This window comes from Dermacentor variabilis, chromosome 8, assembly GCF_050947875.1.
Source record: "Dermacentor variabilis isolate Ectoservices chromosome 8, ASM5094787v1, whole genome shotgun sequence".
Lineage (NCBI taxonomy): Eukaryota > Metazoa > Arthropoda > Arachnida > Ixodida > Ixodidae > Dermacentor > Dermacentor variabilis.
The window spans coordinates 91,653,042-91,677,344 of NC_134575.1; the positions used below are offsets into that span (position 1 = coordinate 91,653,042).

The 24,303-nt window shown below is 47.4% G+C and overlaps 1 protein-coding gene across 1 annotated transcript in view; it reads right to left on the reverse strand.

Annotated features, from left to right (window-relative positions):
* Positions 1–15,587: 15,587 nt before the first annotated feature.
* The window catches only part of LOC142591176 (uncharacterized), a 58,314-nt gene continuing 49,598 nt past the window's right edge, over positions 15,588–24,303 (reverse strand). The window contains exon 6 of the mRNA XM_075703540.1: positions 15,588–16,271. Coding sequence (XP_075559655.1) covers positions 16,023–16,271 — 249 coding nt within the window. The 3' untranslated portion in view covers positions 15,588–16,022. The remainder of the gene's footprint in view (positions 16,272–24,303) is intronic.

The following is a 24,303-nucleotide window of genomic DNA, read 5'->3' on the forward strand; positions in this document are numbered from 1 at the left end:
TCGACGCATATCGCGACGACGCCTGCCCGTCCAGCGGGCAGACCTCCACTCTACCACACACGCTCCGGGAGTGCGGGTCGAGGTACCCCAAGTTCAGCAAGGAAGAGTGGGACTCGAATTTACGCGGTCCCGCTCTAGACAAGCAAATACTGGCTGTCCGCTGGATTTCGCTGGAATACTAAGAAAGGGGATGGACTCTGGCAAATAGCTGCAGATCCTAATCTCTCCCTCATCACAGACCCAGCCTATCCCACTAGGTGTGGTACATCTACATGCAGGGATTGCACCCCAGACCTTACTTTTGTACCAAATTTAGCGAACGCTGGCTGGAATAACTCCAATATTGAGCTGGGTAGTGATCATTACATATTGCAAATACTATTGGAAACACCCAGTAATGAGATAAAGCACTTTAACTACATTGACTGGGATCTTTTTCGGAAAGCAAGGAAAAGCAGAGATGAGACAGAGACAGGACAAAAGAAAACACTCCAAACTTGGACCACTCAGCTCAGGGAAGATGTAAAGGCGGCAACGAAGGATATTTCAATAGCGCAGGATATCGAAATCATGGACAGTAGGCTGGCGCACTTGATTGAAGCCAAACAATCTATGTTAAAAAGATGGAAAACGTAACGGCTGAACAGGAGACTCAGGAAGCGCATAGCATTGTTGAATAGGGAGATTGAAGAACACTCCAGAAATTTACAGAAACAACAATGGGATGAGCTCTGTAATTCCATAGATGGTCGAATCAAACGTGGTGGAAATTGGAACTTACTTAGACATTCGCTTCATGAGAACGACAAGAAATCTAATAGGAGAACAGCAGTAGCACGACTCGTCCATCGTGAGAGTCAGGACACAATGGAGGAGGACATTCTGGATCGGCTCGCAGCTAAGTATTTACCACTTAAGGATAGCAATGAGAGTACAGACCAGCCTGAATATACAGTGGAAGACTGTGAGCCTATGGATCAAGACTTCACAGAAAGTGAAATTCGCGCAGCCCTGTATGACCTCAACATTAGATCCGCTGCCGGTCCAGGTGGCATTTCCAATAGGCTGTTGAAAAATCTGGACGATGATTCTATAAAATATTTAACCGAGTATTTCAACGAACTCTGGAAAAACGGTGATTATCCGAAGGAATGGATAATTGCTAACACATTTCTTATTCCCAAACCAGGCAAGCAACTCAATCTAGATAACCTAAGACCCATATCGTTAACATCATGTCTGGGCAAAACCATGGAGCATGTCACACTCAATAGACTAAGTATGTAGAAAACAGAAATGTTCTTCCCCATAACCTGATCGGTTTCCGTCCTGGACTTTCAACTCAAGATGCAATGCTTTTAATCAAACATCACCCTATTCTTGCTAGCCCGCTACATACGAGAGCTCTCCTAGGCCTAGATGTAGAAAAGACCTTTAATCGCATCAAGCGCAGGGTCATATTGGATATCCTCTCGAAGATGGGATTGGGTAAGCGATTGCACAATATAGTCAAAGCCTTTATCGGTGGCCGTTCTGCTTGCCTCAGGTTAGGCGAACTCCAATCGACAACCCTGGAACTTGGGAATCGTGGGACACCACAAGGGTCTGTCCCGCGTTATTTAATTTGGCAATATCAAAAGTGGCTCGAGGTCTCGCGCAGATGGAGGGTATCCACTTTGCAATATATGCAGATGATGTAACAACCTGGAGTGCAGAAAGTAATATGGAACAAACAGAGACCAAATTACAGGAAAGCATTTATGTGGTGGAAAGAATACTTGAGGTTATGGGACTGAACTGCTCTGCTAAAATATCGGAACTATTGGTACTACGGAGCAGTAAGCGTAGGCGCAAGCCGAACGGATATATCCCAGAGAAAAAAACCCGCATTGACATATACGCCAAGAATGGTGAACCAATCAGGCAGGTGGAGACTATTAGAGTGCTAGGATTTCTCGTGCAAGCGAATGGACCTAATTGCAGGAGGATACAACATATCTCTAACAAGACAGAAGAAGTCATTAGGCTTCTGCGTGGAATTTCCAACAAGCATAAAGGGATAGGAGAAGACAGTGCCATAAGAGTGATACATGCATTCGCCTTTTGCCACTTCTCGTGCGTGGCAGGCATACTACAATGGACACAAGCTGATAAGAACAAGCTAAACGCTTTACTCAGATGACTTATAAAAACTGCACTAGGACTTCCCATCGGCCGTGCACACTAGAAGAGATAGCTGAGGCTCAACAGGTGGCCCACCAGGAGAGACTAATGGGAACGCCACCTGGGAGGGCGCTACTTGAAGAAATTGGCGTAGAAATTAACAAACACACCAACGAAGAAGAATTATTAACAGAATTGCAAGCGGGACTACGAGAAACAATAAAGACGATCCCGTTCCCTAGGAACATGCACCCGACACATAACCTCGAGAGACGGAAGGCAAGGGCGAAGGCACTCCTTCAAGACATAGATCAACATGAGTAGCAGGCGGTGTTCGTTCACGCTGCCTGGGTTAAAAATAAGGATGCGTATACCTCCGTTGTTGTAGACACTCAAGGTAACATACGGGATGCCATCACCGTCTATACCAAGGACCCAATAGTAGCAGAACAAGTAGCATTCGCCTTAGCCATCCGGGCTAATCGGTGGACACATATTTACAGCCACTCTAGAAGAGCCATACGCAACTTTACTAACGGATATGTGACACGGATAGCAACAAGATTACTAGAGAAGGCCAACAGTGAGAGGATCGAAATCCGCTGGTTTCCTGCACATCTGGGGTGGTGGATGGAGCTCGGAGAAACCTCAATGAGGTGGAAAAAAAGCAGCACGAGGGCTTTCTAGCCATGCTCTTCAAGACCGAGCAACTTACACTTCACCCGGGGAACACAGGGATCGATTATTACCATATAACGATATCACAAAGCACTATTATTTAAGCAGAAGGGAATACCCATTGCCACACGGCAAGCTTTGCAGAGCCCAAGCGGTCACATTACGTTTGCTACAGACAAGAACATACCCAAGTCCAGATTTTATTACCAGAATCTATCCGGACATGGAAATTCAAACGAACTGTAATAAGTGTAATGGCATCATTACTCTTGACCACATGCTTTGGCAGTGCTCCGCGGCCTTCACAGACTATGACAAGGAACAAAAATGGTGGCGGCAAATGCTACATAGCGAATCACTCTCTGAACAAGTACGGGCACTCCAGAAGGCCCGCGATGGGGCTGAAGGGGTCGGCCTGACAGTCCCAACGTGGGAGCGGCCCGCGTCAACCTAGGGTTGACCTTCAGGACCCAATAAAGTTATTTATACCATACGTGGTCTGTGTTAAAAGATGCAGGTTTTTGTTTGTTACTAATAAAATAATTTATAATGTCGAGTAGGGCGTCTGCTATTCCTTCAAAGAAAGGGTGATAGAAGCCTGTCATTATACCATCTGGTCTTGGAGCTGTTATGTGTTTCATCAATTTTAGTACTGTTCTTAGTTCTTGTTTCGTGACTGGTGCGCGCAGTTATTCTCTGCCTATGTTGTGTTGTCCTAAAGTGTTACAGAAGATGTTTGTGATTTCGTTGCAATTGCTGGATTTGTTGCGTTCATTTTGACATATTCTTGTGAAGCATTCTGTTATGGTTACTCAAATTTCTTCGTCGTCCGATGTGATTATTGCGTCTGTCGTTTTGATTTCAGTTATGCATATTTGTTTAGATATTCTTGATGAAGTGTTGTGTGCATATAAGACATCTATGCATGCATATTCTGATAATTTTAGTTGGGACGGTGCTGGGCAATCGCTCTGCACAACTTTCTTCTACACACCCTCCGACGAAGCCGGCGCTTGCTCGGACTACCGCCAGAAGACAGGGACATGAACGAGCGTCAAACAGCGGGTGGCAGCCATGACACAAGCATGCAAGATGACAGTGAGCGCCCAAGGCAAGTCATCTGCTGGATCTCTCAGACAGAACCGCGCACCTTTTCCGGGAGAGCTGATGAAAATGTAGACGACTGGCTGAAGTATTATCAAAAGGGTAAGCGGTCACAATGGGTGGAACGAAAGGGCGTGACTTGCTAACGTCGTTTTCTTTCTCACCGTAACCGCACTTCTCTGGTTTGATAATAACGAAAGCGCGATGTCAACGTGGGAGAGGCTCGTTGCGGAAATCAAGAGCTGCTTAGGAGACTCACTTTCAATAAGAAAGAAGGCTGAGCAGGCGCCTTCGCGTAGAGCACAGTTGCCCGGAGAAACATGCACAACCTACATCGAAGAAATATTGAAACTGTGCAGAATTTTGAACACGGGCACGTCGGATGGAGATAAGGTGGGACATCTTCTGAAGGGCATCGCTGAAGATGTCTACAATTTCCTTATATCAAAGGAGGGCTTGCGTACTCCGTCTGATCTATGACGTCACTACCGTGCTTTTGAGGTACTGAAGACGCGTCGTGTATTCGAAGTTTGGTAGACTTGACAACGGGACCACAGTCGCAAGCGTGGGCGTCTCCTTCTCCCACGACAGCGCCTTGCAAGTACGTCAACTTGTTAGAGAAGAATTTGCGCACTTTCAAGCACAAGGTGGCGGAAGTGACGCAGGACGGGAGTACACCTAATGCACGCTTGACGTAAACTGTACTTAGCAGCCGGTGATCTGACAACTGCTGACTGAATTTTGCACGATGAATGCGTCCGCGTCGACACGACCAAGTTCCGGCATCCTTCGCGTACCTTCGAACGTCGCCGGACCGCACAAATCCCACGCCTTGCTCCCTGGTACAGCCAGCGTGAGGCACCGTTTTATGACTATCCTGTGTACCGCGAGCTACCTATTTGCTTTAGCTGCGGTATCCGTGGACATATCGCCAGGTGTTGTCGCCGACGGCAGCAGCAAGTTTCACACATACCCGATTATTAATTTCGAGGCCAAGACAGCGCGCCGTGGCAGACCGCTGCTCATCTTCGACGACAACCGCGTGAACGTGCATCCCGGTGTGAATCTCCAGCTACCGGCAGCAGCCTTACTCCTGCTCCGACCGGCTATCGTCGCTTGCCATCCCAGCTGGGAAACTAGCTGGTGCGACCGATGGAGGTGAGGTCACGGGACGGTCAAGTAGTCCTCCGCCAGTCGCCATGCGCAAGAACACAGTGTGTGTCTGTGGAGATGGTTAACACCATCCTTGGGATTGACTTCCTTGGTGAATGTGGTGCAATGCGAGTTCGTGAGGCTGGTGAAATTTCTCTTCGAAGTCACGTGATAGCAGCCACACCAGCAGTATCTGGCGTGGACAAGCAGAGGGTATTTTCTGTCTCTCACGATGTCCTTTTACCTGCATTTGTTCTAGTGACCTCCACGCATTGCCCTCCGCATCGCTGTCATGGTTTAATTGAGCCGTACTCCCATACTATGTTGAAGATAGATGCCCTGGTTCCTCGATTCATTATCGAATGTGTAGATGGTCGTGCTCACGTGTGGACGGTGAACGCGTATCTGAGCGAGTTTTGGTGCCGACAGGACTCAAACTGGCCACGTTTGACTCAGAAGCGACCATCAGTATTGACGCCGTTGACGCTTCTACTGACGCGGAAGACGAAGAAGACGATTTCTTGATCAGCTGCTAGTCCTGCTTCGCTCTGGTTTTTTCGGTTAAATTTGTGCGTACCGTCGCCCCCGTGGCGGGTACGATATCAAAAGCAATGACGGACGTTCCGCCTCCTCTGCCGCCAAGGTTGGGGGCTGACCTCCAAGCTGCAAGTCGGCCTGCTGGGCTCGACCACCTCAACGCGACTCTGCCAAGGTCTTCGAGCTGCTCAGACGTCGACGACATGGATTCTGACGGCGGATATACCGAGGTCACAAATCGTCGGTTGAAGAGGAAACTTCGTAGGACATCAAGCGTGAGTGAGCTTAACTATAATAAGCCGCCCACACAGCAAGCGTACACAATCGCCTACATCCCCGTCGCTGCTACAGGCAACCTCAATTCCCTCAATAGGCAAACTCTCACTGCCTATCTCGAGAGGCTGGCTCCAGGGCACATCAGAGAGGTCCGAATTAATCCCAGAAGAAACATACTTACTGTTGATGTGACTACACGAACCAGGCTCGACATCTTGAAAGCTGTAACTGAGCTAGGAAATATACTTGTCCGCTCGTTCATCGTACATGGAGGCAGCACCACCGCCGGTGTTATCTACGATGTCGATACAGATATTGATAATGACGATCTCCCGACGCTAATCTCATCAACCGTCCATATCACAGACATACACCGTCTTGGACGGTCGAGGTGCATAAAACTCATTTTTGAGGGAGAGACCTTACCAACACATGTAAAAGTGGGTTGTGTGCGCCATCCTGTCCGTCCATACATCCCTAGGCCCTTGCAGTGCCGTAAATGCCAGAAAATCGGGCATGTAAGTGCTGTGTGCGTGAACAAGATGACATGTCCGCGCTGTGGTGGTGATCACGATCAGTTGACGTGTGCTGGCTCTGACTTGAAGTGCCCTAACTGCGATGGGCCACACGAGGCAACGTCGAAGGACTGTCCAAAATTAAAGAATGAAATGTCCGTGCTAAGGAAAATGGTACGAGATCGATCTACACACAGAGAAGCTGCTACCAAGGTCCACCGCCGCCAGAGGCGCTCACGCAATCGCAGAAGGAGATCAGCATCGACAACAGGACAACCTGTACTCCAGGAAAAGTCGTCGCGCGCTCATGCTAGTCCTCAAACGTCACAGGCACCTATAACCACGTCTACTCTTCTAAACACCAAGGACACTACAATATGGCCTTCCCTGCCATCTCGGAGTTCAGAAGTGCAGCCGGAACGCCAGCGTGACCATGAACCTTCATCGTCGGATAGGCAAATCAAGGCAATGCTTGCACAGTTGATTCGTTCCTTGCGAATGCTGCTCATCGGAGTTAAGACGCCCGTTGCCAAGGCTGCGGTGCAAATTCTCGACGCACTAGAGCCAGTGCTTGCTGCTGTATAAAGGCTAGTAAACGCCATGGCATCATCAACTTCAAGGTTGTCACTACAGGAAAGGATAAGCGGTTCCGTAATATTCCAGTGGAACGCACGAGGTCTACGGGGTCGCCTGGGAGATTTTAAACAGAGAGTGCTCAAGCATCGGTTTCCAGTTATCGTCATATGCGAGCCGAATATGACATCGCCATTTAGACTCTCTGGCTATGAACAATTCGCGTCTGGGACAAGTGGAAATACTAGCAAAGTTTTACTATGTGTGCGATGTGACCTCACGTATTCGCTAAACCAAGTTCCGGTGCATAACAGCAACGAGTACATCTCTATAACACTGAAGCTAAAGCGCCGGATAATCTCGATCATCGGTGGCTATATTCCTCCCAGGGGAAGATTTGACTCTGGACACCTGAAACTTGTTCTTGACTCTTGCCAAGGACCTCATATTATTGTAGGCGATTTCAACGCGCACCACCATCTTTGGGGTAGTAGCATCACAAACCTTCGAGGAAGACAACTTCTTAACTTCACAAGCAGCAATGATCTTGAGATCCTGAACGATGGCTCACCAACATTTCTTCGTGGCACGACGTACAGCAGCTGTCTCGATTTAGCTATCGCTTCACGATGCCTTTCGTCTTCTGCTGCCTGGTGCACAGATGCTGAAACGTATGGCAGTGATCACCTACCTACTTATGTACAACTGAGGTGGTTTACAAGACTTCCAAGTTCTCATACGCGTCGCACTGACTGGGATGCGTTTCAGAACAAGTTAGAAGAATCTTGCAACTGTGCAATTTCACCGAAAGAGATTGAAGCGCGGATTAGAGCAGCAATGCACGCAACAACACGCATCATCGAAACTTCAAATTCAAGAACATCCGTTGACGTTATATATGAAGAGCTGCGGGCAGTCCGACGTCGCGCCGAGAGGAAATACAGGCGAACTAAATTGATATCAGTCTTGAGGACGTCACGCCGTGCGCAAAAGAAAATTCAAAGATACTTAGACAAGCTCGACAGACAACGTTGGAGGTCATTTTGCACCAGCCTGGACCCAAGAAAACCGTTGTCCACAATATGGCATGTTGTACGAGCACTGCCATCTCCTCCACAACAGCTACGTCCCTTCCGAGCTTTGGCTATCATCCAGACGCGCAGTGAGAAGGAAATCGCGGAAGATTTCTGTATACACCTCTCTGGATCTACAACATCGATAGCTTCAGTGCTCAGGTGTGCTCCTCCAACAATGGACGATCGCCTCGACCTCCCATTCACAGTGCAAGAGCTACGTGCAGCGATTTCCTCCTCAAGACACTCAAGTGCGCCTGGTCCTGATGGCATTACCTATTCTACCTTGCGACATTTAGGCCCTCGAGCGACTGAAGAGCTCCTGGCTTTATACAATCTCTCGTGGTCCTCGGGAACTGTGCCTGCGCATTGGAAGACAAGCAAAATTGTGGCATTATTGAAGCCAGGGAAGACACCCCACGCTATGCTTTCCTACAGACCTGTGGCGCTGGCCAGTTGCATAGGTAAAACCATGGAACGCATGGTTTTGACGCGCCTGGAGTGGTTTTTGGAGAAGCGCAATATATATCCAGACGCAATGACAGGTTTCCGAAAGGGTAGGTCGTCAATCGACAGCGTTATTGACCTAGTAACAACTGTTGAACATCAGAAACGTCGCCGTCGATTAACGGCTGCTGTCTTTCTAGATATCAAGGGTGCTTTTGACAACGTTCTCCATGATGCAATTTTAAATGCCCTAGAAGAATGTGGCGTCGGGGGACGTATGCATCAATGGATAGCCAGTTATCTTCAAGAGAGAACGATATTCATGACAACTCCAGACGGAGAAACAAAGCACCACCCCGTCTATCGTGGAGTGCCTCAAGGAGGTGTATTGAGCCCAACCTTATTTAATATCGTTCTCATTGGACTGGTCAAAGAACACGCAGGCGCAGTCTCGGTCTCTGTGTATGCAGACGACATCTGTATATGGACCACGAGCTTAACGCGCTTACAAGTGCAAACGAAGCTGCAGCGCGCGGTGTCAATAACGTCGACATACCTAAACAGTCGCGGACTGCAGCTCTCACCGGAAAAAAGTGCAACCATGGCATTTACACGAAAGTCAATGGCCTGCTACCCCGTTATGATTGATGGGAAGATTATACCTTCAGTAACCCACTACAAGTTTCTCGGAGTCATCATCGACCGTGACTTATCTTGGTCAAAGCACCTCTCAGGATTAAGAAAAAAGCTAGACAGCTTTACCCAGATCATTCGGCATATGTCTGGAAAATCATGGGGGCCATCCAAGTCATCTCTTCTGCAGCTCTACCAGGCACTTTTTGTTGGCTACTTCCGCTACAGTGCGCCTGTACTTTCTCGGGTTAGTACAACTGCTGTACGCACACTTGAAAGTGCTCAGGCTCGCGCACTGAGAATTTGCCTAGGACTACCACGATGTGCGTCTACTTGGGGCACTATTGCAGAGGCACGTGCGTGGCCAGCTCGAGTTTATCTGCAACATGAGCCATTGCGAGTGCATCTAAGGGTACTGACTAGACACAGAAACCATCCACTCACGAACGTCACAAGCGTACGGCCTGTGTCCGCCTACTCAGAAGCCGTGTTGTCGCAGCAAGACTTATTGCCGTCGGACTTCGAACCGTATGACATACCCGAAGTTCCACTCTGGACATTGGCAAAGCCAACGGTGAGGCTCTCAATCCCTGGAATAACGAAGAAGTCGAAGATGCCGCTTGCTGGCCTCAAGCATTTCGCGCTATCATACATTACTTACATGTATGGATATTACGAACATATTTTTACAGATGGTTCTGTGACACAGACCTCTTCCGCGGCGGCCTACACTGTGCCAGGAATGGGGATCGCACAACGGTTCAAGATAGGACACAGGACGTCGTCTACAGCAGCTGAGTTGACCGGAGTTCGAGAAGCAGTTCGCTGCATACTGCAACAAAGTCTCGAGAAGTGGACAGTGTTCTGCGACTCAAAACCAGCACTGCAACTCATCAGCAATTATATGAGTGACAGAACCGCATATAGTCCCCTGGTTTATGACATCATGTATCTGCTTGCTGAGGCGTCTCATTCCGGACATACCATCGTGCTGCAGTGGATTCCTGGCCATTGTGGAATAGCTGGAAACGAACAGGCTGACGCAGAAGCAAAACAGGCACACACTGACGGAACTATTATACAAATTCATTTTTCCCGGTATGACATTAACGCCTTGCTCCATACCTCCCTTAAAACTTCTACGGCGCAACATTGGGACAACCCCGAACATCGACAAGAGCGCCTCCATAGACTTGACGCTGGATTACAATTCCGGCATCCACTTCGGTTGCGGAGAAGCCAGGAAACGCTCATTCATCGATTACGGCTGGGTGTGGCATACACCAATCGATACCTTCACAAGATTGGACAAACACGGGACCCTGAATGTAGCGTCTGTCCCACTCTCGAGACAATAGCTCACGTACTTTGCGTGTGCCCTCAATATGCGGCCGAACGAAGAAAACTCAAATCTACAGTTGACAGCTTGGACTCCCGCCCCTTTTCAGAAGAAAAGGTTTTGGGCGCGTGGAGGAGTGTTGACTGTGCCCGACGTGCCATAAAAGCACTTTTGAACTTTTTAAGTGAGACTGGTTTAGACGATCGCCTCTAGAAGCTGTGAGACGTGTAGTCAGTGCGAAATGTGTTTGCGCAAAAACTTTTTGTGGCAACATTACTTTTTGTATGGACAAGATTACTCTTAGTGTATTGCGTCTCCAGTGCGCATCCGCATATTGGCCAACGTGTATATAGTATCTCATTGTACCATATCATAATCATCCGCCACCTACCTTTCCCTGTATTTCCCACTTCCCCATTCCCCAGTGAGGAGTAGCAGGCTAGAGACACGCTCTCCAGGCCGACCTCTCCTCCTTTCTCTCCATTAAAATCTACTCCTCCTCCTCCTCCTCTACTGACGCGAGGGCGGCAATTTGCGACTATTTTATTGAATTCTACCGCAATGCGAACAAGTCGCTATCCTCTTCAGAGCGGAAAGAATTGCAAAAGGTGCTCGTCCGCTATGCGCCATTATTCGATTTCGTGCAACATGAGGGTCCAAATTCGCTTCCTGACTCGCGAACGCAACACCGCATAAAAACTGGCCAAGCGACACCTATTCGGCAGAAGCAGTGCCACGTCTCTCCCGCCGAACGAAACGTAATCGCTGAGCAAGTTCAAGAAATACTGCGGAAAGATGATGCCCAGGAGTCTTACCGTCCCTGAGCAGCTCCAAGGATATTAAGAAAAAGGACAATTCTTGTCGATTCTGTGTTGATTATCGAAGACTTAACGCAGCCACAAAGAAGGACGTATACCCTCTGCCACGCATCGACGATGCTCTCGATTGCTTTCATGCATCCTCCTGCTTCTTCTCCGTTGACTTGCGATCGGGATACTGCCAAATACCGATGCACCCGAAGGATAAAGAGAAAACTGCCTTTGTGATGCCAGACGGTCTCTTCGAGTTTAATGCCATGCCTTTCGGTTTACGCAATGCGCCAGCAACTTTTGAAAGGTTTATGGACACAGTGCTGCGAGGATTGAAATCGGAGATCTGCACGTGCTACCTCGATGATGTAATCAAATTTTGGCAAAACACTTGCGAAGCACAATCAACGCCTTGGAGTCGTACTGGACCGCATACAAAGTGCTGGACTGGTTTTAAACATAAGTGTCACTTCGTAGAGCGCCAGACTCTCGTACTCGGTTTTCTCGTCGACAAAGATGGTATTCGACCTGACCCTGAAAAGATTGCTACAGTGCGAGATTTCAGCCAATTGAAGACAGCGAAAGACCTCCGTAGTTTCCTTGGCCTGTCTTCGTGCTTCCGCCGGTTTATTAAGAACTCCGCCCAACTAGCTCAGCCACTCACGTGCTTCCTTCACAAAGACAATCCCTACGTATGGACTACGAGGTGCGAGGACGCGTTCCGTCAGCTGAAGTATCTACTAACTTCTGGGCCTGTCTTGCGTCATTTCGATCCCGAGGCGATGACTGAGCTACACACTGACGCTAGCGGTATAGGCATTGGCGCCGTCCTCGTTCAACTTCATCATGGGCGCCAGCACGTCGTTGCGTACGCAAGTCGGACACTGACGAGAGCGTAGCGAAATTACACTATAAACGAATTGTGATGCCTCGCAGTAATCTTCGGCATCCAGAAGTTTTGGCAATATCTGTACGGTCGCCATTTCAAGATATTGAGCGATCATTATTCCCTTTGCTGGCTTGTACTGTGGGATCCTTCTGGACGGCTGGCACGTTGGGCGTTACGCCTTGCGAATTAATCTTTTCAGTCGGCTACAAGAGCTGTAGGTGTCATACCGATGCCGACTGCCCTGTCTCGTCTCCCGTCGCCACACTCCACCGCTAACGATGACGACTTCGACGACTATCTTGCCAGCATTACCGAGTTTCCTGAACTCAGCACCTTTAAATGGGTCGCTTGTTAAGCTCCTCGTGTTGTTTGGTCATACCTGATCTTCATCATCTCTAAGTATTCTTGTGCTGTAAAGGTCAATTCTCCGCTTCTCTGTATGATCCTAATACTTCTTAATATTTCTGAGAGTGTTTCAGTTATTCTGTTGCATCTATTACGACCAGCGTTTTTTAGTATCTCTTTCAACCATTCTTTTAAGCTGTCCCAGTTCTTATTGTGTTGTTCGTCTTCTTCCTGTAGTGTGCGCTGTATTTCTTTCTTTATTTCTTCTTGACTTTGTGTGTCATGTAATAATGCAGCGTTCATCTTCCACATGTTACGGTTGTTTAGTCGTCCTACGTTGCCTTTAACTGTGGCAGAGACTGGTTTGTGATCACTTGTGTGTGATAGCTCTGTTGGTAATGTATGGATCTGACTATCTATAGTTGTATTAGTGTGTGAGCTCTGTATATATCCTGTCTAACCTGCTCGCTGTATGTCGTGATGTTCTTTTGGGTTTGAATCTGTGTGTTTGAGGATCCATGTGCTTGACAATTGGTTTTGTTTGAATATCTCCCTCAGTTCCTTTGCATGGTAGTTAGATGCACCTTGTCCTGGTCCTCGGATGTTCCGGTGTGTGTCTACGAGGCAATTAAAATCTCCGAGAATGGTGTGTTGTCGTGGCTCCAATGTGTACGTTCTCAGTGTTTTAAAGAAATTGTGTGGCTTCTCGTCACTAGTGCGTATATATTATTAATTCTTGCTGTTTTTCCGCTAAGATATCGACTACCATGATTCGCCCTTTTGTATCGCATGTGTTATGTGGACTTTCTCTGTATTTTGGTGACAGGAAAATTATTCCCGTAATATAGGAACGACCGTCCCTTAAAGAAAAGAAGGCAAATAAGCCTAATCTATTTCGGAATTCCATTACATCCATTGTCTTTCTAAGGTTTGTTTCCTGTATGCGTAATATCTCTCCTTGGTTTCATTTGGAAAACAGGATTATTTCTCTTTGCTTATCGGCATCTGTAAAACCTCGTACGTTAAAGGACATTATATTAATTCCGGACATCTCGCGATTTCCAGAAAGCAGTGAAGAAAAGAGGAATAGAGTTCGGAAGTAAAGAAGCAACGACCTCCTCCTATTTAATTGACACTCGTTTGCTTGCTTGCTTGCTTGCTTGCTTGCTTGCTTGCTTGCTTGCTTGCTTGCTTGCTTGCTTGCTTGCTTGCTCGGTCGGTCGGTCGGTCGGCCGGTCGGTCGGTCGGTTCGTTTACGTTTGTCGGTTATGTCGCCAGATGTCATAATTGGCAGTGTGGCACATGGAGCATGTGGTGTGTGGCACCAATAAGTGTTTTCGGGACCTTATTATGGTAATATTCATTAGGAAAAGGATAAGGCTATTGTGTTTAGATCGTCCCAGCGGTGCAGTTGCGTGTGCGGATAAACTGCGCGCATTTTGGTTGTGAGACAAGTTAATGTATGCCAAGAGGGCACTGTGGAAGGTAAGCTAGCGAGGCGGTGAATATAATGTCTCTTTTCGGTGACGTTTAAACATTTTGTTGGCTTCGCTGTAGTGGTGCAAAGCAGTGTTGATGGTACAGCAGAGCTGAAATAAAGTGTGCTTGACAAAACATCTGTTCTGCTCGGTTTGTGCGTTTACTGATGTACCGTTCTGTCGATCTTTCCCCATTATGGCAGGAAGAGTATAACTATACAACCAGAACTAGCATGTGAGGTGGTGGGATAACCTTCACAGGTATACCAGTGTTACACTATGTGTATGTGGAAAACAGTTTCTGAGGAGTTTAGAGCATGTCCCGATCGCTTACTTCGCCCGCAGACGAGTAGTGTTGGTTGCTCGGCGACTCTACTCGAGGTTTATTGCTGCTGGCTGCCTTTGCTTTAGCCGTGTCGCGGTCGCTGCTTGCCGATTCGGGCTTGGGTCTCCTTTGGGACCTCGAGCGTTCTCGTCGAAGTTCCGGGAGGATTGATGTCGCTGATTCTTGGATGCAGGGTTGTTGTAGACTGTCTGCGCTGTCTGTGGAAGCGTCTTTACTTGATTATCTTCCCTTCTCGTGAGGCTTGAAGGAATGATTGGTCATGGTTCTGGCTTGACTGAATTTTTTGCTTCCTATGTTTGTAGATTCGTTGGGGTTCCCTTGGGGTGGCGGCTGTTTTGGCTACAAGTTCTGTCATGATGCTTAGCATTGGTCATAGTGGCCGGTTGTCTGAATCTGCTGTCCATGTCGTTGCAGTGGGTGCGTCGCTACTTCTATGTTGCGTGTTTAATTGCCGTGGGGTGTCTTCTGTGATGTCCTTGCTGGGGGATCGTAGCTTGATAGTTCCTTGGGCGACTAGGTGTGCGTCATCAAGGATTCTGCTTCATCATTTGGCAAAATTTTTTCTATTTCTTCAGGTTTCTCGGGTGAAACTGTGTTTGGGCCCGAGTTATCGGTTTCTGTCGTTGTTCGGCTTGTGCCGACGCCGGTGAGCTGGTTCCCATTGTTGCTAAGTTATTTAATAGCGTTGTTTTCAGGTTCCGGTTTCCTGTTGATGATGCAGCTTTTTTAAGGAGAGTCATCTGTCTTGTCTTCGCTTGCGCCTGGGGTGTGGAGATTGCAGGTGCTGCTTCCTTTCGCTCACTTGTTCTCATTGTTGCCGCATACAATCTGGTTAGAAAGCCGTCCTTTGTGAAACACTCCTGTCCACATGTGCGGCATTTTCCTAGGCAGTCCGTGCTACTGTGGCCATAATAGTTGCAGCCGTCACAGTGCGGCGTTGTGCAGTTTGGGGCGACGTGGCCTTCTTCGTTGCATTTGCTGCATACACGACGCATGCCGTAGTATTCCAACATCGCTCTGTGCCCTTGGATGGTCAGAAAATTTGTAGCCGGATTGGTTATCTCAAGTTTCACAATTCGGGTACCTGTGAAGATGACTTGCCTTGAATGCATAGTTGCGAACATGATTTACCATGCTCGCGTCTTTACCAATTGGTTGTAAGGCCGCAGTGACCGCTTCACGTGGAATGTACGGAGGCAGGCGGAAGATGTTCACTGGAACACACGGCGTTCCTAGCGCTTCGATGGGTATTTCGTTGTCTCAGATCTTGAAACTTCCTTGGACGAGGAGTTGTGTCGCTTCTTCTCATGTCTTTACGCACACCGGAAACTTGAAGCCTCCCAGGTGTTGGTGGAACATTACACCGTCGGTTCCTGTTACTACTTCGGTATTGTCGATAATTTCGTCTATGGATATGGTTGAATCTGGCACCGTGAAAAGAAAGCAATGTTCTTTGAGTGGGGGAGGCACTTGTTGTGAGGCCATACTGTTAGGAGGCAGGCTAAATGGCCGTTTCGCACTGCTTCTGAGACTTGTGAACTCCTGAGCAGAGCGGGGGGGGGGGCAGGTTGCCTGGGGGAGCCGGGGTTCAGCAAAAGCTGCTGGCTTCTCGGCAGGCTTGGAAGCTTGTAGAAGGCCACGATGAGCGCTCTGGAGAAGTCATGATCATCGGTGGCCTGGCAGGGACACCAAGGGTGGCCCTGCAGCGGCCCGGGGGCGTGGGCCTCGGGACAGCAGGAGGCAAGGGATCCTCCAAGTGGGCCGATCCCGGAGACGGCGCAACTTGGGTTCAGGGCCAGACCCCGAAGGGCCGATCCCGGAGGCAGTGCAGCTTAGGTCTACGTAGATCCAGGTAGGTCCAGGGCCAGGTCCTGGTCCTGGTGCAGGCTTGAGGACTTGCGGGAACTCACGCTTCTACAAAGATACAAAGGTAGCAAAGGCCGGGCAAGCCAGCTTCATAGCCAGCTGTACTTTGATCTTAGCCGATAAGCTGAGAAGCGATACTTACACTTTGATCTCCGTCATCGCCAGATGCGACTCAATAACTGACGCTGTAATGCGTCAGCACGTACCTATAGCCATTTAGCATATAGCTGATGTGCCGGTTGCGGATTCTGTTCTGTACTGAATTGCGCAAAAAAAATAACACTACGTAAAAATCGTCACAGCAACAAACATGCCCTTAAGTGCATCATTCCTTTAATAAAACGGAATAATATCTTTGCGCTTTCTGCCGTTTTAAAGCGACTAGCTTTATGGTTTCCTTCTCCGGTTTTCGTACTCGAACGGGCGCGTTCGTCGGCCGTGCTGTCCCGCGTGAGTTTTCATAGCGTCTGAAGGTTTAGGTGCTCTAGCCGGTGGTGGCCCTTGGTCGAGTTTCAGCGCCGCTAAATATTTGCTCGCATACTGGTCCATGCTCTTTCCCACGATTGATGGAGATTTTAATGTCATTTACCTGCCACCCTATTTGTGTCTACTTTCACTCTTGCTGTGGCACTCAATGTCCACAGCTTCTGCGGCGACCTAGTTCGGCTCAGAAATCAAATAGTCCTATTCTGTGCACATTGGGCATCGCGTTACTTACTTTTTGCGTCCTGTGGATTGACCTGTACTGGCTTCTGCGCAAGCATAAGCATGATTTCTTTCCTTTTCCTCCAACGCTCACATAATTCATTGAACTAACCAATAAAGGTTTCATTTAATAAAAGAAAGTAGGATTACAATTACTGAAGGATGTAACAGTGCTTGGTACACGCCATATAATATATTAATTATGCATATTAACGTATTATTTGTACCATTTTCACCAAGCGAATAACGGGAAAATGTGTTAATATACGCGGTGATTGAGAGCACAAAGAGTCGTAAATTCGTTATTAATGAACATGTGAATGAATTAATAAATTAAATACATATCTGTAGAAGGTCTGTTGCTTCGCCCTGTAATAAAAATCGTGTCAAAAGGTAATGCAAGGCGGATTCAAAACAACAATAAAAAAGACAGATCAATGAAATAACGCAACGGTTAATCTGCGTCTTCAAAACACACGCTGCTTTTTATTGACCGTTTGATCCTTTTTACCCTGAAATAAAATCCAAAAAATACGCAAGGATTGCTAATCCGTACTTTTCTTCACGAGGAATATAGTTGAGTGCGCATGTCTGAAAAAAAAGAAGATGAAAGAAGCGATGAAGGGTAGTCGGCGCAACCTTGTCATCGAAGCAGAATAACACAAAACCAGCAGATTAGATGCTGGCTGCAGATGCGCCTCTATAGTGTAAAATAGATACTGCATTTGTCTTTTGTCAAACAGCCACGATAAGTGGTGACGGATGTTTTGTGAAATCGTTCGCCGAAGGCGCCGGAAATGAAGGCGCCGGTTTTATGCCCGCCATTGGCAAAGCGCCTTTTCTTTCATTTTCATTTTCCTTCACCCTTTTATGTGTGCATTTCCATTATACATAACCATTAACTTCCCCTATACTTTCTCTGGCTTCATTGTCTCTCGCTTCCTACGAATGCACGCATAACTGGTTTTGTTTTCAGTACAAGCATTATCATAGTAGACGATAAGTGAATGTAGTAAAATCACAGAATAAATAGTAATGTGCGTGATACCCAAATCAACATTTGTATGCGATTTCGGAACGCTCCTCTCTTAATTGTGAAGTTGAAGCCTTTAAGTTGTCAAAGCAGTTGAAGTTAGTGGAAATGGCTAAGAGCAGTGGTGGTTACTAGAAATTTCGCAGACGATCTTAGAAGCACATCAGTGTTTTACGTATTAGTAACAAGATCTAACTGTCTGCTGTATCAATTCTGGCAGTGACAGTAAGTTGAGCACTAGCGTACTAATGAAGCGGTATTGAAAACTAATATTTAAACTCGTGATAGCCTCATAATTCTTATTAACTGATCATACCTTGAACGCAGAATTTCTTCGGTTAAAAGCTGGCAAAATATATGCCTTAAAGCAACTAATTGGTAAGTGTTCTTTAGAAAGTAGCAAATTACTCGGGCGGTATTATATATTTTTACTTCAGCGCGTTCATAGCTACTACAGTGTGTTCAAACACTAGCTCTTATTCCTTGAGGCAAATCGTAGATGCTTTGGACCCTCGTGATAAATTTACGGTAAATTATTGAAACCACAGCTAACTGCGCAGAAGAGAGAGAGAAATAGAAAACAAGAAAGGCAGGGAGGTTAACCAAACGCACGTCCGGTTTGCTACCACGCACTGGGGGAAGAGGTATTGGGATGAAGAGAGAGGGGGGGGAGATAGAGAGACCAGCTTCCCGCACATTTGAAGGTTCGGACCAAGTCTACACACGGTTGCCAAGACCTTTTGACTTGACGTATTTCAGTAGCGCTATCATGGATTTGTGTGCCATCAACGCGTACGGCCATGGTCCAAGGATCTTCATTACCGAAAATGATCTAGAGTCCAACTGGTTCCGTGCTGTCCGAAGACCTTCACGCTCGACGTCGTATTGGGGACATATACACAGGATATATTCAACGTTTCTGTGGTTCTGCAAGAGTCGTACATGGGGCGTACCCTTGTTAGATACGGGACCTTTTCTTGGGCCTACTTCGAGTTCACCAGACCACATCGAATTGGGTCACACCTGATTAACGAGCGCAGAAGCACATCTACCACGTTGCCGAGGCGCGGCACGTCCAAACAAGTTGGCCTCCCCCACCTCGTGCGCAGCATGTGGAGCTGTTGTCCCACTGCTTGACTCTTCCCGAAAGTGTAGCGGGAGCCTTGCCCTGTTCCAGGTAACGTGGGTCCCGAGCAAAGCTGCTTTGCGGCTCTGAAAGGTCGCTCGAGAACAAACCCCCTGCCCTCGCTGTGCGCTTGCAAGCCGCGAGGCAAGACGGCTGTAATGCACAGTGAAGCCCTGGCAGCAACCCCCCATCCGCCTTAGTGACGGCAGTTGCAGACCAGGAAGGCAATACCGCAGAGATATACTCCCTCGGACAGGCGGAGAAAATGGAACGACCCTCTGCGCGGGGTGTGACTTACAGTCGCGCGGGCGCCTGCCATTGGCCGAAAATGACGCCACCTGAGCGGGCTCGCCGATTGGCCGAAAATGACGCCACCTGAGCGGGCTCACCGATTGGCCGAACGGGACGTGACTTCGAGACACCGAAGGGGTTAAAGGCCACAGACCGGGAGCAGCAAGACAGCATTCCTTCATTCATCTCTTTCGAGCTTCTTGCCACGGGCCGCAGCGTCCGAGTTGCTGCCGGCCCATAATGACTTTATGACTATTAATTTATTTGTACTCTCACTGTAAATAATGTAAATAAACCTCCAGTTTTCATCTCAAAGTCCTCCTCAACCTCGGCCAACTTCCGCACCCAACGGCAAGGTCCAATATCTGGGGAATAGCAATTCGGATTGTCCTCCAGATCCATCACCCTCCATTCCTATGCGGAACAAGTAGGCCTTCGTAAATGCCACCCCCAGCCAGAGGTAGCACATTACTGTCGCCTCAGAGCGGGTAACTTTTGATGGCAGCTGTAGCTTTAAGGATGGATCCGGACTATGAAGATGACACTTCAGGAGGTTGGAAGACCAGTATTTGCGTGTAGCTTTAGTCACGACATGAAGCTTTCTTGCAGAATGGTTCTAGAAGGGGATTGGAACTAGTCGGGCTTCCAGGTGGGCAGACCGGGCGGCTTCGTCGGCGAGGTCATTACCAGCAATGCCGGTAGGTCCAGGTGGCCACTGGAATATCATTTCATGTCTTTTAGCAATAGCTTGATAGTAGTCTCTTATTTCATATGTTAGCTGCTCATGACTGCTATGATATAGGGCAAATGCAGACTCTGAAGTGTTGCCTTAGAGTCGCAAAAAATGACCAATTTCTGATGTATCTCTTGCAGGAGACATTTGATAGCAGCACGCAGGGCAGCAAGCTCTGCCGTCGTTGATGCTGTCATGTGGGACAGTTTGAATTTCATTGGGGTTTTAACTGCGTAGAAGTATATGTACAACGCGTATGACATACTCTTGGTCCCCTAGAATGAGTTACAGTAGATCCGCTCAATATATCTTTTTACTGTTTAGTTCCAAGACAACTTTAAATACGGGTAATGGTCTTCTCTTGTTAAACTTGACCGCTCGTTGCTTCAATCACACAACCAAAAATGTATTCATCATGCCACATCAAGGGAGTCGCAAGTGGTTGGTGTTTGTTTTGGGTTCCGCAGTCATGGGTGACATCAATGAAAAAGTGGGGAAAACGCAGGCTGCTGAACAAGCAATTGGAACTGCGGCATCTGTTCTTGTTACACTAGAGGAGAGATGTTGGTAGAATTCGCAGAAAGGAATAAGCTACGAATAATGAACACCTTCTTCAGGAAGCGTAGCAACAGAAAGTGAACCTGGAAAAACCCTAATGGTGAAACAAAAAGTGAAATAGATTTCATACTTTCTGCCCATCCCAGCATAGGGCAGGATGTAGAAGTGTTAGATAGGGCAAATTGCAGTGATCATAGATTAGTGAGATCTAGGATTCACCTCAATACGAAAAGAAGAAGAATAAAATTGGTCTAGAAGAAACAGGCCAATCTAGACGAAGTGATGGTCAAAGCAGACCAATTCAGGCTGGTACTTGAAAAAATACATGCAGCCTTAGTACAGAGAGATGAAGATGACATAGAGGCAATTAATGAAACCCCTAAATAGGTTAGCTTCAGTAGAAGCAATTGAAGTGGGAGGTAGGGCACCAAGGCAACCAGCAAGTAAGCTCTCCGAAGTCACGAAGGGCCTAATAAAGGAACGACAAAGAATAAGGTGTCCAACTAAAGAGATCAGATGGAATTCGCAGAACTTTCAAAACTGGTCAGCAAAGAGAGAGTAAGGGATATTCGAGATTATAACGTGAAAAAGACTGAGGAAGTTATGAAAAATGAACGCAATATGAAATCAGGGAGAAGAAACTCGGCATAAGAGGAGCCCAGATGTATGCACTGAAATTTAAGCAAGGTAATATCATCAGCAATTTCAAAGATATAGTAAAGGCAGTGGAAGAATCCTATACTGACGTGTACAGCACCCAGAGCAGCCACAATGCCTCAATTCCAAGTAACAGAGGCTGGTTATATAACTAGCGACAAAGTTAGAAGGGCCTTGCAAGACATGAAACGGGGAAAAGCGCCAGGAGAAGAAGACGTAATAACAGTCGATTTAATCAAAGTTGGAGGAGATGTCATGCTTAAAAAGCTTGCGGCTTTTTATACGAAATGTCTCGCGACTTCAAGGGTTCCAGAAGACTGGAAGAATGCTGACATTATAGCAAACCACAATGAGGGAGACGTTAAAGAATTGAAATACTATACGCCCAAAAGCTTACTTAAAGTGTTGTATAAAATATTCACCAATTTCCAATATAATGATGACAATAGTGGACTTCAGTTAACGAAGAGAGGAGGCTGGCTTCAGGAAGCGGTACTCTAAAATGGATCACATCCATGTCATCAATCAGGTAATCGAGAAATCTGCAGAGTACTATCAGCCTCTCTATGTGACTTTTGTAAATTACGAAAAGGCATTTGATTCAGTAAAGATACCAGCAATCATACCGGCATTACGTAATCGAGGAGGGCAGGAGGCTCACGTAAATATCTTGGAAAATATCTAGAGACTCCACAGCTACCTTAATTCTCCACAAGAAAAGTAGAAAGATTCCTATGGTCAGGCAAGGAGACACAATCTCTATAATCCTATTCACTGACTGCTTGGAAGAAGTATTCAAGCAGTTAAACTGAGAATGCTTAGGAGTGAGGATCAGCGGTGAAAATCTCAGCAGTCTTTGCTTCGCAGATGACATTTTCCTGTTCAGCAACACTGGGGGCGAGTTACAACAAATTATTGGGGAACTTAACAGAGAAAGACTATGAGTGGGGTTCAGATCAATATTCAGAAAACAAATATGATCCTCAATAGCCTGACAAGGGAGCTAGAGTTCGGAATCGCCAGTAAGCCTCTAAAGTCTGTGAAGGAGTACGCTTACCTAGGTGAATTACTCACAGGGGATCCTGGTTATGAGAAGGCAATGTACAGAAGAATAAAAATGGGTTGGAGCGCATACGGCAGACATTGTCATATCCTGACTGAAAGCTTACCATTATCATTGAAAAGAAAGGTGTAATATCAGTGCATTATACCGGTACTAGCATGTGGGGCAGAAACTTGGAAACTGATAAAGAAGCTTGAGAACAAGTTAAGGGCCGCGCAAAGAGCGATCGAACGAAGAACGTTAGGCGCAACGTTCAGAGACAGGAACAGAGTGTTATGAATCACAGAGAAAACGAGGATAGCCAACATTCTTATTGACATTAAGAGATAAACATGGAGTTGGGCAGGCCATGTAATGCGTGGGTTAGACAATTGGTGAACCATTAGTTTTACGGAATGCGTGCCAAGAGAAGGGAAGCGCATTCGAGGACGGCAGGAGACTAGGCGGGGTAATGAAATTAGGAAATTCGCGGGCCCTAGTGTGTATCGGTTGGTGTAGGACTGGGGTAATTGGAAATCGCAGGGAGAAGCCTTCGTCTTGCAGTGGGCATGCAATCGGCTGATGATGATGATGATGATAATTTTTACGCATATTCCATGGCTTTATTGTTTAAGTAAAAAATAAACTTGAGCTCACTGTCATGTTAGTACTTTAACCAGTAGAAAAACACAGCTACATATAAACGAATTGTTACATTACATGTATAATATTGAACGTATAAAAGTAAATGAAGGATATGTAAAACTGGCAATGTGGCGTCTATTATCTCTTTATAAGTGACAAGACTTCCAACCTGCAACCTTGAGCGCTATGACTTAAATCTATTCCAAATTTTTCTATTCCACTTTGTGGGGTTCTCACAGCGGTGATCTTGGAACAAAGGAATGACAACGCAGTGGTGAAAACAATCACAAGGGCATTTATTGCACCTTTCATAGATCAATGCCTGCTAGCCGAGTTGCTATCCACAAAGCATGCCAATGGGCGCGCGACAAATCTAGGAAGTCCGACTCACCGCGACCGGATAGCGAGCGAATATGTTCGCTCCATGCTGGATCCCAACGCCTGGTCGTTCGCGCGTACGGTCACGCGAACGGTGGCGCGTTCGAAGGCAGGCCACGCGAGGCGGTCTCGCAGAAGCATGGATCGGCGCGCGCGTGGGACGTCCGCGCCGCTTGACGATCTCGAACCAAAGAGGGAGCGCCTTGTCTTCCCCGCATCCAAGTAACCCCACAGCAGCGCAACACTCGCGCCATCTCTCGCACTGCGCTTGTACCACTCCGACCACCGCGGGCGCCAGGCCCCGCGACGAAGCCGCACTGCAGGACACGGGAGGTATGCGGGAAAACAAGATATCAGGGGACGCGTGAGAGTCACGCATCCCCACAACTTCTGCAATCAGCCCTCCATGATTCGTGAAAAAAATTTTCGGTTCACCCGCACTTCGCCTGTCGATCTCTCACGCGACGTCACGAAAACCGCGAAAACACCCGACCTGATGTCACGTGTGCACGCATATTATGCATGCGAAGGAAAGAAAAATAATTGTTTCCGAGTCGACGCCCTTTACGCCACAATACTCTGCCATTGATCAAACGTTTCCGGGCTGCGCCCACTTCACCTGTCAGTCACGCGACATTCCAAAACCGCGAAAACTCGTCGCGTCAAAGTGATGCGCACGCGGTAAAGACACATTGTTATGGCCACCAAAACTGCGTTATTTTTCTCGACAGCAGGAGATGGCCCCGTTCCGAAAGGAATAGAAGATCACTGCCCATCGCTTGCTCTGGCACTAGCTGCTCGGAACTGCCGAGGAGCGTAGATTTATTTTCGTATTATAAACATTTTCCCGTAACAGTATAGCGTTTCGAGCCCTTTCAGCACGTATACACCACTTTCCCAACTTTTCTTTGC